General features: G+C 58.3%; 1 protein-coding gene across 1 annotated transcript in view; it reads right to left on the reverse strand.

Annotated features, from left to right (window-relative positions):
• CDH22 (cadherin 22) overlaps positions 1-12913 on the reverse strand; it is a 30836-nt gene that overhangs the window by 12135 nt on the left and 5788 nt on the right. The window contains exon 5 of the mRNA XM_054979911.1: positions 7108-7244. Coding sequence (XP_054835886.1) covers positions 7108-7244 — 137 coding nt within the window. The remainder of the gene's footprint in view (positions 1-7107; positions 7245-12913) is intronic.

Consider the following 12913-nt stretch of genomic DNA (forward strand, 5'->3'; position numbering starts at 1 on the left):
CTGCCGTTCTCTGCCCTAAGACGGGGATGGCCGGCAGCTTAAAATGGAGCCTCCCTGTTTCAAGGCAGTTGAGTGCTGGATGAAGGGCTCAGCCTGCAGAGAAGAGCCCCCCTTATGACCTCCCCCGCAGGACCACAAGTCTAGTCCCTCTCCAGCCACGGGCAAGGATTCTGTGGGGGCGTCGCCTCCTCTCCAGCAGGGCAGGGCAGGGCAGACCCTGACCCAAAAGGCCCACTGGAGGAAAGGGGAGCAGGCCGCCTCTGCAGAGCCGGGAAGCACACCGAAGGCGGCAGCAACCAGCATGATTCGGGGGCCAGGGCAGCCTTCCTACAGGGCGCAAGGGCCAGGGGCTTTTCCCTTCAGGGGAAAGGAACCCAAACAGGGAAGGGGGAGCTGACAAGAGGATCCTAGCAGGAGGCCTGGCTGGAGAACGCGGGCCGAGGGCTGCCTCTTCCTCTCCCACAGCCCCAATGAAGCTGATGGGCAGGACGAGAGTCGGGACTGACAGCAGAAACTACACAGAGAGCCAGAAGTGGGATTTGCAGCCCACGGACATGGCGATGGCTGTTAAAGGGGGCCAGGCAGATGCACGGGGGAGAGGCCGATCAAAGGCTCCTGGCCGGGGACAGGAAAGGGAACCTCCACATTCAGGGGCAGCCAACCTCTGACCACCAGTGCCAGGAGGCAACTTCAAGGGAAGGCCTCGGACTCGTGCCCTGCTGGTGGCCCTCCAGAGGAACTGGTGTGAGGCAGGACTATATGGGCGAGACGGGACCCTGGACCAAGTGGACCCACCCTGGTTTGACCCAGCTTTGGCTGTCAACCCTGTGGAGGCCATGACCCCTGGGCACGGCCGCCTCTCCTCCAGCTGGCACTGCAGCCCTGGAGAGGAGCAGCCCCGGGGAACAGCAGCCTGGCTGCGTGGGAGAGGCAGGAGGGTGACAGCATCAGAGGGCACTTGGGAGTCAGCCCAGGTGGGCAGGAGCGGGGCACGAGGCCTTCGGAGAGGAAGCATCGCCTCCCTCGGCGCTCTCCCCCACTGGCATCCCAGCTCGGCTGACTGACATGCAAATTAGTTTAATTATTTCTTCTTCTAAAATAAATTATATTTTGCAGTGGCTGCAATATGTTGTGTCAGGCAAAATTACATTCAATATTTTTAAGCTAATTGATGTCAGCCTTGAGAAAACGTGATTGACAGCAGCAAGGAAGTGAGCCTGCTACCTAAATGCTTTCCTAAATTAAAATTAAACATGCCGTTTTCCTGCGTTTCCTCCAGGAGTTGGGGTGCCGTTAATCTGAGAAGGCCACGTGGTGTGTGTAGCGGGGGGGGGGGGGGTTGACAGTGCTGGAAAAACACACAGAACAAGTGGGGGGAGGGGGGCTCTCAGCTATGATTGGCACCTGCTGGTTCCACCCAGGAGCTCCCCGCTGAGGGACTTCCGGCAAGAGGAACCACCTCCAGACCTGGATCTGCTCAGCAGGGAAGTTGTTCCGCATGGGTAACAGGCAAGTGCCAGGGGAACGTATCCAGAAATGCAGCACAGCCTTTGGCGATGCAGACGGGGCTGGAAGGGGGGCTTGCAATAAAGGGAGAATGGGGGGTGGGGTCACAGCAGCCCCCTGGCACTCCCACTGACTTGGCTGCTGCATCCCCTGGGACCTCACAGCACAGAACTCCCAGGATGGGGTGGGAGCCCTTGCAGGGTGCACCACCCTCAGTGCTCAGGTCACCCACCCACCCCAGCCAAGAAAAGCTCCCAGGCACAGGAAATCCAGGGAAGCTCTGGGTCTGCCCTTTCCTTTGGGAATCAAGGATGCCGGTGCGGGCCGAGGCTTCGGACCACAGCCAAGCAGCCTGGGTGCAAGAGGGGGGGGGGGGGCTGCTGTTCTACGCAGCAAAGCTTTCCTTACAAAGCCCCCTTGTTGCTGTGGCTGCCAATGCAGTACAGTGGCAAGGGGGCTTCTGAGGGGCACATCTTCCCTGCCCATCCCCACTGTGCCCGTTCTAACAACAACAACAACAACAACATTCAATTTATATACCGCCCTTCAGGACAACTTAATGCCCACTCAGGGCGGTTTACAACGTATGTTGTTATCCCCACAACAACAAACACCCTGTGAGGTGGGTGGGGCTGAGAGAGCTCTGAGAGAGCCGTGACTAGCCCAAGGTCACCCAGCTGGCTTCAAGCGGAGGAGCGGGGAATCAAACCCGGCTCTCCAGATGAGAGTCCCGCACTCTTAACCGCTACACCAAACTGGCTCTCAGTCCCCATGACAGCAATGAGCCTCCCCTTTCCTGGCAGTTAACACAGCAATATGTTACCAGGAAAAAATCCTCTAAAAAGCCCCCCCCCCTTGGTGGGGAGGAGCAGGAAGGAAAACAGCTACTGCATCAAACCTGGGGCAAACACCCCCCCCCCAATTCCCTCCCTCCCCGCTGGGGCAGCCCTTGCTGCAAGCCAGTCTCCCGCCCAGCCCTCTGCAGAGCAGAGCAATTCCGGCTTCTGCCAGGGGCTGGCTCCAGCAGGGCTGTGGGGGCGGGGGGGGGGCTTGCTCCTCTTGGGAGGGGAAGGAGCAGTAGGTGGCCGCCTGCCCCCCCCCAGCCCTGCCCCAGCTCAGCGGCAGGAGGGTAATTAAACAGCAGTCCCAGCACCAGCACTGATTAAAGCCCGTCTCCGCCAAGAAGATTTATCTTCTCAATTACCAGCAGTGGACACAGCAGTCAAGGGCCCATCATTTTACATGAGCACCAAAGAAAACAAGGAGAGAATCACTAATATTAGCCCTGGGAAGGTAAACAGCCTGCGCCAGAGGAAAATTTATTTGCACAACGCCTGCCTCTGCCACAGTCCCCTCCGCCACCTGTGCAGGGGTCCAGGCCTGACCCGGTCCTGGCGAGAGCAGTGGGTGCCCCACATCCTGGCCCGGGCCTGCCACCCCCCCAGAGCCTGCGGTGCCTGCAGCTGGGAAGGGGCCCTCTGGGACGGGGCGGGGGGGGAGCTCTGCATCAGGATACTGGCACCCCCAGCTGGCACCCCCACTGAAGGTCACAGTTCCAGAATGGCTGGAAACAGGGAGGGGCCCAGGCACCTCCAAAAAGCTGAGGCCCCTTGAGCAGGTGCTTCCTCTGCACTGGGGAGGTCAGACAAAAGGGGGGGGGTGCGCCTTACCTCCAGGCCGAGACAGAGGGTGACACGGCCCCACCCGGAAGGTGCAGGTCCTCCCACCCCAGTCTTGGCAAAGCAGGTGGGGAGAGTCTCCCGCTGTAGGCCGCAGCCCAACACTACAATGCAGGTGGGTAGACTGCCCCCCACCCCACCCCCAGGGGGGGCCTCCGCTCCTTCCCCTCCCTCTGCAGCCCAAGCTCAGGCGCTGCTCCTGACCCCTCCCTCGCCGCCCGCTCTGAAGGCCTTCCCTTTACCACTGCCCTTTCCAGCAGAGGAATCAGACATAAACGGCACTTTAAATTCAATATCCGCCATTAATATTTCATGATTACAAAGCGCTCCGGATAATGTCACTGGCAGGAGCGTCTGGACAGTTAAAACGGATGAGTCAGAGTTTCCTGACAGAGAGACATCGGCACGCCAAGGCCCAGCCGGGCCCAGCGCCGGCACTAATGCGGCCTGACAGCCTCTCAGTAGCCGGGCGGTTGACTGGTCGGCAAATCGGAGCTGCTGGGGGAAGAGATTTGCCTTCTGAGTCCTGTCGCCTCGAATTTGCTGGCAAGAGCCGTGCACCAGGCAGTCCCTCCGCCCCACTCGGTGGCTGGGCCTGGAGAGCAGAGACCGGAGTGCCCCCCTGCCAGAGAGGCCCCTGCTCTGAAAGGCAGGACTGACACGCCCGCACCTCCACCCGCACCCCCTGGTGGGGCAGACCAAGGTGCCCGTCTCGGCCTGCCCATTAGCCAGCTCAGTACAGGAGACTGATTGCCTCCTGGTCCTTTTGGCTCCAGCACCGGAACGTTCTAGCCAGTTGTGGAATTGGAAGGCCAGGCCAGGCCACACCCCAAAGCAGGAACCAGAAGGCTGGGAAACATCCCACTTTGGAAAGTGAAATGCAAGAGCGTGCAGACCCCCCAAGCAAGGGGCACTTCAAGATGAAAGACTCCTGGCAGGCATCAAGGAGAAGTCAGTGCCGCTCCCCGCCCAGCAGAAGCATCCCTTTGCTCAGAGGATTTGCAGAAGGGAGTTGCATTGGAGCACCCTCCCCCCCCCACACCCACACAAATACACACAGGAGCCAAATCGCTGCGGCCATTGCTGCTATGACCCCTTTCCTTTTCATTCCCCTCCAGGAACAGACTCAAAGCCTCCCTGAGCCACAGGAACAGGCGGCCACTGCTGAGCCTTCAAGCCGAGCTGCAAAGACATGCATTGCACCGGGGAGGCAGCAGCACCCCCCCCCTCCAAGGGGGACCAGCCAATCAGGCACAGGCGAGCCAGGGCAGCCCAGGCAGGCAGCTCACATGCACACTCCCAACCAGCCCGCCCCCGCAAGAGCACCCATCACTCAGCTGCACACTTGAACACCACCTGCCGCCCCCCCCCCCCCCGCACAGGCTGCCCAGCCCAAAGCCACAGGCACACCCCGCTGCCTTCTTGCCCTGGCAGCTCCTCTAGATTCTTCCAAGCATGGCTGGGCCATTGCCCCCCAGGGACACTATGAGTGGCTGTGGAGCCAGGGGTCACTACCGTCCCCACAAGCAGCTGCTCTCTGTGCCTCCCTCCCCCTGCCAGCGCACCCCCTCCGCTCTCCTTCCTTTGAAACCCGGCCACGCTTGTCGCATTGCCACCCCCACACAGGTGCCCCCCCCTTCTACCTGCCTTTGCAGGGAATATTTATTCTGCTGACTCCTTCCTCTCCCCCTCCCCCTTTCTTTCAGCAAAGCTCTCCAGCCCCACAGGGGGAGACGGGGGAGGAAACTTCTTGGTCCCCTTTCCGAAATCTGCTCATCCGCCCCAGAGACCCAGCGGAGGGAGGCAAGCATCAAAGGCTGGAGCCAGCGGGACCAGGCAGCCTTTGTTTCCTCTGGTCTTTGTTTGAAGTGTGGCAGAACAGCTTTGCCGCTCTTGGCTTTCCTCTTCTGGGAGAGTCTGGAAGACGGGAAGGGGGAGCAGAGAAGGGCCTCTGAGAAGCAGGAGGGAGGGCCAAGCAGCACAGTGGCGCTCACAGGACCCGGATTAAACAGTGCACTGCTGGGCCAAGCAGCAACCTGGGGCCGGCAGAGCCCTCGCCTTCCACAGCCACCCTTCCGCCACTCACAGGAGTGGTCAGACGCCAACTGCCACTCTTCCCAGGGCCGCCCTGCCTGCCTGCCTGCCTGCCAGACAACAGGCCAGTCTGCACAGGCTGTGGGTTGCAGAAGGAGGCCAGAGGGAAGCCTTGGCCCACAGCACAGCCCACGCACCACCAACGTCCCTTTGGCAGGCAAGGGGAGCCAGGCAGCCATCCGAGGCAAACCCAAGTGCAGAATCGTGTCTGAAAGAGTGTGGAATGCTGGGCTGGGGGGTGGGGCTGGGGGGCAGCAAAGCTTCTCTTCTGAGCTCCAGGAATCAGTTTATGAAAGACACGACACGCACCTCTCGCAACTTCTGCACTGAAGGTCCCAAGGCAATGAGTGGAATAAAACAGTCCTTCCAGCCCCAGAAGCCCCAGAGCATTCAACGGGCGTAGCCCCAACAAAATCAAAATCCAACTGCTGTGAACAGAAAACCGCAAAGCAAGAGTGGACGGGGCAGCTTTCCGCTGTGAGCCGCAGTGAGAGCAGCTCCAGAGGCGAGGTGCCCCCAGGCCCCGTGCCCAGTGCTGCCTCCCCGCCACGGCCGAAGATTTGCTCCGGTGGGCATCCTCTTAGGTGAGCTCGCAGTCCTGGAAGGACCTGGCCCCCGAGCCAGCGGCCTTCCACACAGCAACGGTTGGTTCCTTGTGGTCGCCCCGTTTTCTCTGCCGCCGACAATTCAGCACAGCAACTGCCGCCGGGATTCCAGAGGGGCGGGTTTTCCCACTCTCCCAGCCACATTTCCTCATCCAGCCACCGTCCCCGTTCAGGCCACTGGGGGCCTTTTTCAGATTAAAAAAAAAATCAGCAACGGCTGGATCGCTGTGACATTTTAATGCCGTAACTCTCTCTCTATCCATTGGGTCTCTCTGAATCCCCAGCATCCATTTTTCAAAGAAGTCTCTGGCCCTTGTCTTTCAGAGATGGTCAGAAAAGGGCTGGACACTTAATTTTAAAAAAAAATGAAAGCTGGGGATTCAGAGACCCAACAGACAGACCCTTACGTTATGATGCTAGAACAACCAAGCCAGTTCCAGATTTTTTAAAACACCCCCTCCCCGTGGCACAGGGGAGGAAATGGCAGCTGTGGGGGAACCAGGGAAAATGGCACCAACTTGGATGACTCCTTTGCAAGCACACCTTACCTTCCACATGGAAAGCAAATGTGCTTGAGCTGTGTACTGGAAGGAAGCATCACATCAAACAGTTTGAGAAAGCACAGAAAGACGAGGAGTCTGCAATGAGGCTGCGTGGAAGCTTGGAAACAATCCCGGGCAGCCGAGAGCTCAAACTGGAGCAAAAAGTATGTGTGGAAGCCATGGCTGGATCTAGCAGCACAGGCGAGATGCGGTCTTAAACTTTCTTCCCAGCTGCATGCTGGCTGCTGTTTTTCACACTAAGCAGAACTAAGCAGAAGCCACTAAGCAGAACAGGCAGTTTTCTGCCGCCATCGCCATGGGCGAGGCCAGGGGAGTCCTAGGGAACAGCCCTCCAAGGGGGGGGGGGGGTTGGAAGTCTTGGGGGCGAGAGAGACACACTGCGGTAGGAGGAGCACAGCAGGCCCAAGGCCACGGCAGCTCAAGCTCTCTGGCCAAGCAAGCGGCTTGAATGGAAGAGTAAGGCACAAAGTGCTCACACGCAGCTCCTGGAAAGTCCGCTGGGGCAGCAGTCCCAGTGCCCGTGTGCTCGCTACAGTCCTGGCTCACTTTTGGCAAAGGCAGCCCCCACCTACCATTTCCTCAGGAACGGCGGTAGTGCACATGGGGCTTCCATGCCCTGCGCTGCCCAGCTTCATCTGCCGCCCCTCCCCTTTGTCTCACCTGCCTCCATGGCCAGGATGGTGATGTTGTGCCAACCGGCCGTCTCCCGGTCCAGCAGCTTGCCTGTCACAATGGTGCCCGTCTCGGGGTCGATGTCAAAGATGTGTTCCAGGTCGGAGGTCCGGTCGATGGCATACCTGCCCCCCCCCACAGAAAAACAAGAGAGCTGTGAAGGGGCTGCCCAGAAGGGAACGCAATGGGGCGCTGAGGGGTGGGGAGGGGTTCTAGCACAGCTAAGCCTGCCCTCACCCCCCACGGAATCCAAGGGCAAAGAAGATTCCCATTCTCAAACCGATGCAAATCAACCACATGCCTGAGTTTTCTCCTTCACTTACATAATGCATGTTGCTTCCTTGAATATTCTTTTGACGAATATTAGAAAAGTGCACAGAGATAAAAGGGAAGTCTGGAGCTGGCCGGGGGCCGGGGGGGGAAGCCATAAAGAACAAGCCAGCAGCTGTGGGGGCACCAGGCCCTCCCACGACTGGCCTGCCCTCATCCGTCCCCACCAGGCCCTCTTGAATGAAAGGCAAGACCTTCGGGCACTGGGTTTTGCACCAGGTGTTAGAAGCAAAGCTGGCCCAACCGGCTGGCCCAGGCACGCCCCCAGGCTGCCCCTCCCCCCACTGCCCTCTCTGGAAGCCCCCAACTTCCCAGCACTGGCTCTGGACCAGCCATGCGAATTGGAACACGCACTCACAGAGAGCCAAGCTAAGAACCAGCAGGTCACACCTGCAGACGGTTGCCTGCCGCTTGTGACGGTGCTGCAAGGCTTGGCAGTGTGCGTGTGCGTGTGCACACAGCGTCTCTCCCATGGCAATCCTTCCTGCACCCCCCCCACCCTCCCCTGAAGAGCTAGCACACTGGGGAAGGGATACATTCCGGCACACTCACGCGCACGCAGCAGGTAGCCCCCCCCAGCCTATTCACCCCCCACCTCCTTTCGCCAAAGAGCTGGTACAATAAAGTTAATGACTGGAGTGAAGGAGGAGTGGAGAGGGGATAAAATCCAGAGACAAGACCAAGGAGAAGGGACAGCAAATGCCACCCTGGCCAGGCTCCAAACCTCAAATGTCCTTGGGAGATTAAAGCCCAAGAAGAAAGGCCAAGGAAGGAGGATCCCAGGTGGAACGGGAAAGAAAGCAACGCCAAGTGGGGAGCCCCCAGGACTGCCACAAGCACGTCCCCCGCAAAGCCCTGCGCAGTCCAGGAGCCCTGGTTCCCTACAGAGCACCTTCAGGTCCTCCCGGGAACGGACCAGGGAGATCTGGCACGGGGGCCTGAAGCAGCTCTGAATACAGCCTGGTTGGTTGAAACCTGGCCAAGGAAGCCAGGCTGGTACCCAGAGCCAGACCATGGCACAGCAGACCCAAGGAAAGCACAAGAGAACACGCCTGGGTGTCACCTACAGCTCACCACTTCAACCACTCCTACAGGCCATGGCTCAGTCGAAGAGCCTCGGTTTGGCGTGCAGAAGGTGCCAAGTTCACTCCCCGCCACCTCCAGCTAAAAGGACCAGGCAGGGGGTGATGAGAAAGACCTTGGCCCGAGACCTGGAGCCCTGCTGTCATTCTGAGCGGACAAGACTGGCCTTGATGGACCGAGGGTCTCACTCATCTGAAGGCAACTTCGTGTGTGTCCAATGACCCACGGGCTCTCCAGGTTAAGGAGATTCTTCTTTCACAGTCCTCGGGTGGGGGGCCACTCCTAACTTACCAGGAGCCCCCCGCAACCTAAAAACAGCTTCTCTCACCCAGAACCTCGGACCACCCGACAGAGAGACAAATCCAAGGACAGGCCAGCCAACAGATCAAGACACCAACTTCATCCCCCTGTACACTCGGGCAATACTCTTGTGGGATCTAATGACGTCAGCTGCACCACCCTGCGCATTATCCAGTCTCATCCACGCCCTTCTATTCCGCCACTACACGAGAGAATCATTGGACACAAATCAGACGTAAGACACCACAGCATTTAGGAACCAGTGCGGGGGCATTTTAATCTCCCTCCACAGACTATTACAGAACTGAAAACCACTGTTTTCAAACAAAAAAAAGTCTTCAAAGGAAATATGCAGCATGAAAGGGCTGAATTAGAAGTCATCAAGAAATTAAATAATACATATCATCCAGGCTTAAACAGAGACTTGGATTTCCTTACTCATCATAATTTCAGGTCTCACTTTTTAGAAACCTTAACGGACTGTTAGTAACACTCCATATCATACCACAACCCTTTAGAGATGTCTACCAATTCTCACCCTTCAGACTGCTTCTTCCTTAATTAGCGTGTTGTGTACCTGCTGCTATTACCCTTTTATCTTCTCGGCAGGCGAGAGGAGGTCTGACCTCTCTCCTCATCCCTTCTGTATCGCAGCCCAAGCTACTTCAGTCCTACGTGATTCAGGGCCCATGACTGCTGGTTGCTGAATTGCTCCCTTCCCCTTCTGTAACATTCTGGATAAAAATGCGGAAAATCTACTGCTTCTGAGGAAGTGAGTTCTGACTCATGGAAGCCCATGCTGGAATAAATGTAGCCAGTCTTTAAGGTACCACTAGACTTCTATTTTAGTGTGGTGGTTAAGAGCGGCAGGACTCTAATCCGGAGAGCCGGGTTTGATTCCCCACTCCTCTGCTTGAAGCCAGCTGGGTGACCTTGGGTCACTCACAGCTCTCTCAGAGCTCTCTCAGCCCCACCCACCTCACAGGGTGATTGTGAGGGTAATAATAATGTACTTTGTAAACTGCTCCAAGTGGGCGTGAAGTTGTCCTGTAGGGCGGTATATAAATCAAATGTTACTCTTATTCTTATTATTTTGTTCAGCTTGCCTGCTGGAAGGGAAATGCATCCATGCAAGATGGTCAGTGGAGGAGGGGGGCAGCTCTGTGGCTCTTCCACATCCTTATCTTAAATGTGTTCCTTGCAATATTTTTAAGGAGTGGCGAGGGGGGAGAGATTGAAGGAGCTTTTCCAGAGACCATCAGCTGGGGTGGTGGGAAGGTAGCAAAGCAGAGGAAGGCAAGAGAAGGGTTTCCTGAAACAGCCACCTAACAGCTGTGCAAACCTCCAACACGTGAGCCAGACGTTCACCTAGGAAATCATCAAACGGAGAATAGGCATATAGAGAGGTTGGGCCTCCGCCAGGCAGGCTGCAGGTGCCCAGGGCATGAGTGCACAAGTCCGTTTTCAAGGGCAGCCCCAAGGGCAGCCATTGCAGCAATCAAGCCCAGAAGCTCCACAAGCACAGATGAGCACAGCCAGTGAAGAAAAGGACAGAGCATATATTACAAATTATTAAAAAATATATAAAAACACAAAGGAAAAAAATATACAGCTAAAAAACGAGAAAAAAGAAACTAAAGAAACTAAAGAATTTGTAATACATGCTCTTGCGTTGTATTTTATATCGTTAATAATAAAAATTATTCTGAAAACACAAAGGGACGAAGCAAGCAAAAAAGGAATCTTATCCACCACTCCAGCTGGGTGTGCAACACCCCTGGGCTCTTCACCCGATCAGGTAGAGAAACCAATTCGTTCCCAAGCGAGCCCAGAACAGAGAGGTTCCCTGGCATTACCTCCGGCCATTCTGGTTTCAGCTTCAGTCTGTTCCCCTCCCCCATTCCGCCACCTCCTCCCAACACGGGCTCCAAACAGAGGCTGAGTTAGAGGGATACAAATTTGGGGTCCAAAGCGGCACTTGATCTCATTCAATGACTTCATGTACAGCTTAGACAGCCATCACCTGGGTTTTGAGGAAGCCCAAGAAGCCCATGTAGCATTCCCCGGGGATCAGTTTGTACCCTGTGGGGCAAGGATGAACAAAGCCCCTGGGCGTGACCTCAAGCACAGTCCCTCACCCTTCAGGAAAGCCGAGGAAGAGCGTGGTTCGTTGGATCAGAAGCCACAGAGAGATCTCCAGGTGATCTCCAGGTGAAGAGCAGCCACCCAGGCGAGGGCCCTCTCCCTCCCGTAACGAAACCAAACTGAAATGAGCTGAGGAAGGACCGATCAGGAACAGCCGCGGGGGCGAGAAAGAGAAGCTGGAGAACGGTTGCGGACTGGCCGGACGCACGCCCAGTCCTCCTGGCCTGCAGTTACGCAGCCAGAATGGGGAAGGCGGGGGGGGGGGACTGTGTGGTCCCCGTCAGAGGAGATGAGAAGGATGGTGTCAGCCAAGAGAGAAGCGCCAGCACCAGAATGAGCTATGGAGGGTTTCACTTCTGGGGGTTCTACCCTCGGGCCAGTCCCAAAACTCTGCGCGGGACCTGGTCCTGCTGACTGTGGTGACAGGGTTTTCTTCACCACCTCCGTACAGTCCTGAGTCCGGCCTCTGCTACGGCCAGTTGAGAATGCCACGGCGGCATTCGAACAGTCACCCTACCCGCTTCACTGCCCTCGGTCCATCAGTGAGCCAAACCGCCACAGCCCCTGCAGATCTGAGAATCAATGCGCCAGTTCTCCTCCCTGCACATTCCATATCCCACCGAGGATACCCCTGCAGCTGCCAATATACTTAAAGGGGCTCGTCCTAAATTAGCGCCCCCCCCGCCACCTCTGCACAGATGGAGCAGGTGAACTCAGACGATGCTTCGGTCCGGCAAGGGGTGATCTGGCCACACCAAGGGCCTCCTTGAGCCAGCCAGCCAGCAGGGTGCCGGACTCCTGCTCAGCACAGAAGCGCAAGTCTGGCGTGGTGGCCACCGTGGTCAGGAAGTCCTCAGCGGAAAGAAGCGAGGAAAGCCGCAGGCCTCCCAGGAACCAGGCCAGAGGCCTCTTCTGCCCCTCAGGCAGGGCACCCAACCAGCCGCTCAACAGACGGTGCCCCCAGCAGACGCTGCAATCTGTCCCTGGCACCTGACACGTGAGGGACACACACTCCAAGCACAGCAGGCGCTCTCTGCAGATGAGGCGGCAGGCGCTGAGGGGAATGTGCCTGGGGAGGAGCAGGAAGGAGCATGTGGGGGGGGGGGGCTGTGACTGATGGCTCCGGAACAGAGAGTCCGCCTGCTGGTCTGTGGGCGCCAGGCCTGTGTCAGAAAAAGCGGCACTCCTGATCACACGAACAGTGTGTGGGCATACGCACGCCTTTCTTGCGCCTGTGGGCTCCATGCTCCCAAGACAGCAATCATGCGTGGAAACAGCAAGCGCGTGCACGCTGCTGTCCGTGCACAGAAGGGCTTCTGTAGAGGGCGCGCCTCTTTGGAGGCCCTTGCCAGGGGCAGCCAAGATTGGCCAAAGGAAGACGCGGCCCCGAGCAGGCCCCTGGATTAGCTCCCAGGCGGGCAGAGGGGGGCGGGGCAGCCCCCCAAGCGGAGGCTGCCCTCGGGCGCTGGCACACCGCCCAGCACAGGCAGGGCTGCTGCTTGACTGGCAGCTGTCCCCCCCCCCCCCGCCGTGGCCGCCTCCTTCTGGGCCCTTCTGCTACGGGTCCGTCAGGCCAGCGGTCAGCCCCGGGCTTCTCTCCCTGCCGTACCAGCAGCCCAACTGAACCGAGGAGGGCGAAGCCGTGCCCGGGCAGAAGGGCCAGAGGCGGAGAGCCCCCGGCGCTGCGGCAGGACGGCAGGCCCCGCCGCCTGCTGGCCGCTCGGCTCGCCCTCGGCCCTCGGCCCGGGCTGCTGCCAGTCGAGTCGGCGCGTGTAATGTGCCGCCGGGTTTCCTCCGGCCTGTAGCGACCCTATGAACGAAAGACCTCCGGAGCGGCCCATCTTTGGCCGACTGCCGGGCGGGGCTTCTTGGAGGCCCTCGAGGCCTTCCTCTTCCCCGCCGCCTTGGCTTGGCCTTCTCGGGGGGCGGCCGGAGC

This window comes from Eublepharis macularius, chromosome 5 (genome assembly GCF_028583425.1).
Source record: "Eublepharis macularius isolate TG4126 chromosome 5, MPM_Emac_v1.0, whole genome shotgun sequence".
NCBI lineage: Eukaryota > Metazoa > Chordata > Lepidosauria > Squamata > Eublepharidae > Eublepharis > Eublepharis macularius.